Raw genomic sequence first — 6,000 nt, 5'->3', positions numbered from 1 at the left:
CACCTATCTAACACCATAATAGGGTCATACTCGATGCAGCCGCCCGTCGCTTCCGAGCCCATAAGATTTACCTCCGCGCGGCAGCAGGGAGAAGATGGTCTATCAATCGGGAAAATGTGCTACGAGGACAGAGACCCGACCCGACACATGCTCGTCGTTTGGAGCTCGTAGACGATACATTCCGACAGGTCAGTTCTTTTCTATGCAAACTACCACAGAGCTCTTTAGACTGACGTTGCGGCATTGAACAGGAGCTCGCTCAGGTGACAGATGAATACGTTGTGGCTGATCTTCGGGCAGCCGATATGCGCGCAGGCCATTGGCTTAATGACGATCCATCTCTATCGGTAATGCGCAATTGGATTCAATCCCATCCATGAAGCACGCCAGCATGTTTGCCGAGAGCAAATCACGATTCATGTGGTGGCATGACAGGTGATTAAGCGCGGGTCGCTTAATTGCGCCTAGGGAAGATGCCCCTCTTCCACCAAACTAAAAATACCCTCCCCCACACTCTTTTTATTGGGACCTGTTTTTACTATGATGCTGTTGATGGTTATGATATCCCCACGAGTGATTGCCTATGTTAGACGTTTGACATTGTCGACTGTCTTTTGTTCTTTTCTACCTTTAATACCTTTACTTTTCTTTTGTTTTTTTTTTCTTTTCGTTTTTTACCCCTCTCTCTTGTTGTTGGGTCTTTTTACGGGTTCCATGGATCTCGACTTTCGGGCTATATAAGTGCAACCACATCTGTACCAGTCAGAGACGGGAATGCGATTCCCCATTAGATTGATTATTTTCGGCCGATAGATCAAGTGGGCTTTGGTTGTTTGAACAGATAAAAAGATGAATGAGATATGAATAACGGAAGGTTTACCTGTTTGACACTATTCCATTATGGTCATTTTGTTAAGTAAGCAGGCTACTTCGGCTTGTAGTTAGTACATAGTCGTATCTTGCTTTGGTCTTTCCAATGTCTCGTCGTTTTCTGTCAAGCGTTTTGACCCGATTGGCACTGTGGAGCCCACGGGTACGAGTGGACACGGGAAAAATAAAATAAAAACAAAATCAAATGAAATGGATTGTGAAAATCATTCAATCGATACACAATGCCATTGGACGAAAACTTCATCCAATCTGGCCATTCATTTATTTTCGATATTGTTATTTGTTTCTTTTTCTTTTTATTCTCTCTTTTCTTGGAGATTATACTAGTAAGTACTACTAGTAGGTAGTGTGGGATGTCCCGGGGCCAGGAGTACTCCTGGTCCAACATGGATATACCAGTAGAATGCTCTGAAAATCCTGCCTTAAGGTACTCTCCTTCCTCCCTGGGTAAAGTCTTAACACCGATCAGTGCATCGGAGATACCGAACCACATGGACGGTTTATGCACAATCCCTTTTAGCGTCGATTAGTCGAGGACATCCCAGCTGAAAGCTGCGTGGAGTCAAGGAAGGGCCCAAAGCAAGACTAAGTTTAGCACAAAATGCACGGCAGTTGAAAGTTGAGACAGACTTTTCATTCAAGAAAAAATTTTTTTTTTTCCCCTCCCAATCCTGAGGTGGTCAGTGGAATCGGAATGTGGCCGTGCAGAGAAGCCCTGCAGTAGTTTAATGCCGCGGGTGCCAATCAAATGCCCAGATTGGCGACCTGCGTCACAGTTCAGCTGAGGAGGTACAAGCGGGATCCACAGTAAAACCCAGATAAGGTAGGTCTTGTTCCTGCTAAGGTTCAACTGTCTGTACCATGTATGCTTGCTCCAGACAGCCGGTTTGACATTAGAGATCGTCCTTGGCTATGAAGCGCGTGTGATGTTTCGTCTGTCTGAAGCAAGGCAATTTACTCGACGGTTTTTTTACTAACTCCTTTGGGTTGCCGATGTCTCGGGATTTGCTTCGTTTACTGTGAACTTGACCTGAGTCGGAGTTCTCCTACGCAAGGATTTCTTACTCAACATCTCAACATCTTTTTACCTTTTCTAGAAACCCAAGGTTCGTGACTCCAAGTCACGAATGCTGTTGAATCTGTATCTTCCTTCCACCTTGCTACGTTCAGGCTGATGTAGTTGGTGGACACTGAGAACAAGACGGACTGCGAAGTATCTTTGACTGGATTTATGACAGTACTGCTGTTCAAATTGATTGGTCTGGATGAATGTAGGATATGTACACAATTCGAACCGACAGTTCAAGGCATATTAGCATCATAGTCCAACCCAAAGTGGATAGATCATGTGCACTGACCCTCTTCGGTAGATATAGTTTGAGATGTGACATGTTCTCACCCTCTGAGATCGGTTAGTTCTTCGTCGCATGCGATGAACTATCTATTAAGCTGTGCTACGTTACAGACCACCGTCGTGGCTCTAATACCACCTATGGTCATCGTAGCCTGAAGAGGTTGTAACCTGAGTTCCCATGATATCCCCTACGGCCAACCAAGATAGGCGAGATGACATTCGACCACATTCCTTGACTATCACCGGACTTTCTGTTGTCCAAGTAGTTCACTCTTCACTAACCAGGGATTCAAGAGCCGCAAGGAAATATCCTGGTCGTCGAAAAAACGGAAACCTTTCCGTGATATCGATCTGTCCTTCTGACAGCTTACACGACTCAGATCCTCATCATATGAGATCGTGTCAGTACTTGGGATGAACCATCCCCATACAACTCTGCTATATGGCAAGGGAGCCGCGTGCGGAGTGACAAGGGAATGCCGCAGTCACCTGGACATAAAGAACCAGGAACATGGAAGTTTCAGTAGAGAAGGTAACAGGTCAGGCAGAGAATGACTACGCCACCAAAGGTTTTGTGTTGGTTTCAAACGGTTGTACAAACTGGTGCCCTGAGTAAGTGTAATAGACTGGATTTGAATCTATATAAAGTGGTTAGATTTCTTTCAAACTGTCTTACTCATCTTGTGTCATCCTTCAGTTAGTTACATTAGCCACAGTCAGTGACAGCTCGTCAGCCACAACCATCTCACTCGCCACACCCCACAACCCCTGCACCGCCGCAAGTAAACCCTGGGTCTGAGCCAATAAATTCTCAGCCCTGTTGTTATTTTGGGTATCCGGCCCGCGTCATAAGTCGATCCTAAGGCAGGTACAACCCCCATCAGGCTGCAGTGTATTTTCAGGAGGAGCTCTCAATTTAAATACCAACTATATCTCGGTGAGTATGACATCTTCTCAACTTATCCACTGTCTTGCATTTCTTGCCATTCTTCTCGCTCCTTTTCTTTCTCGATACCTTGGTGATAACTTCAGTTCTGATCTCATCTACCCCTCCAGCCATGTCTTCCGGTCTAAAATCTGTGGCATATTTCGTCAATTGGGTACGTTGGCGTCTAGAATGAGCTTCCTTCAAGAGGTATTAATTGATCCAGGCGATCTACGGGCGCAATCACAACCCCCAGGATCTCCCCGCAGATAAATTGACCCATGTCCTCTATGCATTCGCCAACGTCCGGCCCGAGTCCGGAGAAGTGTATCTGACAGACACTTGGTCCGACATCGAGAAGCACTATCCAACGGCTCATGGAACGACGTCGGTACTAATGTCTATGGATGCATCAAGCAGCTATTCTTGCTCAAGAAGCAGAATAGGCAACTGAAGGTTCTGCTGTCTATCGGAGGGTGGACCTACTCTGCCAATTTTGCCCAGCCGGCAAGCACGGAGGCCGGACGCACGATGTTCGCTGAAACGGCCACAAGGCTGGTGTTGGACCTCGGTCTTGATGGTAAGTTGCATCGATAGATTTATCTAAGAGTTCGTCGTCATTTATTAACGGACAATCGAAAGGGTTTGATATCGATTGGGAATATCCGAAGGGTAAGTAAATGCAGGAAGACGGTCGCAGGGATTTGCTAACCGGCCACGTAGATGATAACGAGGCATATAACTTTGTGCTACTTTTGCAGAAGTGTCGTGAAGTGAGTTGATGTCTTTATCTTTGCCCTTTCTCGGTGCTGACACGGTGTAGACCCTGGACAGGGCAGCTGGCCCATATCGGAAATTCTATTTGACCATTGCTTGCCCAGCAGGCAAGGAACATTACTCAAAGCTCAGGCTTCGTGAAATGACACCCTATCTGGATTTCTACAACTTAATGGCTTATGACTATGCTGGCAGCTGGGACAGTCTTGCGGGCCATCAAGCCAATATCTACCCTTCTCCTGACAGGCCAGGCTCGACCCCGTTCTCAACGGTCGACGCACTTACATATTATGAGACGGCGGGCCTTGTGCCGCGCTCGAAGATAGTTGTTGGTATGCCCATATATGGACGTGCGTTCACCAATACCGACGGTCCTGGTACGAGTTTCTCCGGCGTAGGTGAAGGAAGCTGGGAGAACGGGGTTTGGGACTACAAGGCACTTCCTAGACCAGGTGCAACGGAATATGTTGATCCCAGCATCGGTGCATCGTGGAGCTATGACCCGGCAACCCGCACGATGATCTCGTACGACAACGTGCGCATGAGTGAGACCAAAGCGGCTTTCATCAGACATCATGGACTAGCGGGTGGTATGTGGTGGGAGACTAGCGCTGACAAAGGAGGCAAGACTGCCAACAAAGCCGATGGTAGCCTGATTGGAACCTTCGTCGAGGGTGTTGGAGGACCGGCCGCCTTGGATCAGACTCCGAACGCACTTGAATACCCAGAAAGCAAGTACGACAACCTGCGAGCCGGTTTCGCTTAAGAGCCTACGTTTGAGATACCCCCTACATTCAACATTGTGTTGTTCCTTGTCGAGTTTGCATGTTCTTGCCGTGGTTTTGAATGCGCATGTATATACTTTACGAGTCATTAGATTTAGATCCAAGCCAAGGCACGAGAGTGTTTCGAATTTTTATTTCATTTTCAAGGCTCCTCAACCTAAGATCCACCAATCTAAATCCACCGAAATTGCCCTAGATCAAAACCCTATTGCATCCCCGGTAACAAGAGAGGCGGAGCAATCCACGATTGGATCGCTTACTTGGACTCGTCGAAGACGTAGGTGAGGTGGCACTTGCCACAGTACTGGCGGTTGTGCATAGCAGCCATGAAGACACCGGCACCACACTATAGAGTTATTAGTCACTTTGCAACACAGAAGCCAACAGATGGGTATCCAAAAGAAAAACGTACCTCGGGGGCGGGGCACTCGCGGCGGAGACGCTCGATCTTGCCATCACCGTCGACCTTGTAGTACTTGAGGACGGCAAGCTTGGTCTTCTTGCGCTTGTGCTTGATCTTCTTGGGGGTGGTGTAGACCTTCTTCTTACGCTTCTTACCACCACCACGCAGGCGGAGCACGAGGTGAAGGGTGGACTCCTTCTGGATGTTGTAGTCAGAAAGAGTACGGCCGTCCTCGAGCTGCTTGCCAGCGAAGATCAGACGCTGCTGGTCAGGGGGGATTCCCTCCTTGTCTGTACGTTGAACAGTTAGTGTCGGCCACTTTGTATTCAAGTAGCGAGAGAGAGAAAGAGAAGAAAATCCTTACCCTGGATCTTGGACTTGACATTGTCAATGGTGTCCGAGGACTCCACCTCAAGGGTGATAGTCTTACCCGTAAGGGTCTTGACGAAGATCTGCATCTTGATGAAGGCCTGGTATCATGCGAATGTTAGTCTAACCCTGCATCCTTGAGATAGATAAAACGTTGCGCTGGATGAACGCTGGATGCATCGGCGCAAGTGTCATTTTTGCCTCATTTTCTCTTCCTTTGCGCAGCTGAGCCAGAAGAAGTGCCGCGGGAAGAGAAAGAGAGACCAAAGTGACTCAAGCGACTGCGCATCCCATATTCATCCTCGCAGGGTACAGGGTCGTCACTCACCTCGACAAGACTTGTCTTCCTCAACCTTGCGATCGTGTCGAAATTATGTAGACGGCAGCGTCTTAGTGCGTTAAAATCGGTTGTGTGATCACGTGCGGTGCACTTTTGCCGTATCGGCCCTAGCGTGGGAAATCTCGGATAATCAGGCTCTCCGGGTCCTTGTCTTTC

General features: G+C 47.9%; 2 protein-coding genes across 2 annotated transcripts; one reads left to right on the top strand and one right to left on the bottom strand.

Annotated features, from left to right (window-relative positions):
• Positions 1 to 2,970: 2,970 nt before the first annotated feature.
• On the top strand, positions 2,971 to 4,713 carry ANOM_008027 (glycoside hydrolase family 18 protein; the record flags this gene model as incomplete). The annotated part of the gene is made up of 7 exons (XM_015553283.1): positions 2,971 to 3,182; positions 3,302 to 3,345; positions 3,397 to 3,561; positions 3,606 to 3,750; positions 3,813 to 3,842; positions 3,894 to 3,943; positions 3,994 to 4,713. Coding segments are annotated over 7 exons (1,206 nt in total), but the record flags the coding sequence as incomplete, so codon positions are not given.
• A 162-nt stretch (positions 4,714 to 4,875) lies between these two features.
• ANOM_008026 (ubiquitin-ribosomal 40S subunit protein eS31 fusion protein) lies at positions 4,876 to 5,699 on the bottom strand (the record flags this gene model as incomplete). The annotated part of the gene is made up of 4 exons (XM_015553282.1): positions 4,876 to 5,078; positions 5,145 to 5,425; positions 5,500 to 5,605; positions 5,658 to 5,699. 4 exons carry the CDS (start codon positions 5,697 to 5,699, stop codon positions 4,989 to 4,991), a joined length of 519 nt encoding a protein of 172 aa, XP_015405115.1. The 3' UTR covers positions 4,876 to 4,988.
• Between the last annotated feature and the right edge of the window lie 301 nt (positions 5,700 to 6,000).

The sequence above is a fragment of the Aspergillus nomiae genome, assembly GCF_001204775.2.
Source record: "Aspergillus nomiae NRRL 13137 chromosome Unknown contig00222, whole genome shotgun sequence".
NCBI lineage: Eukaryota > Fungi > Ascomycota > Eurotiomycetes > Eurotiales > Aspergillaceae > Aspergillus > Aspergillus nomiae.
Note: the sequence above shows the minus strand (reverse complement) of the source record. Positions and strands in the feature narration are given on the sequence as shown.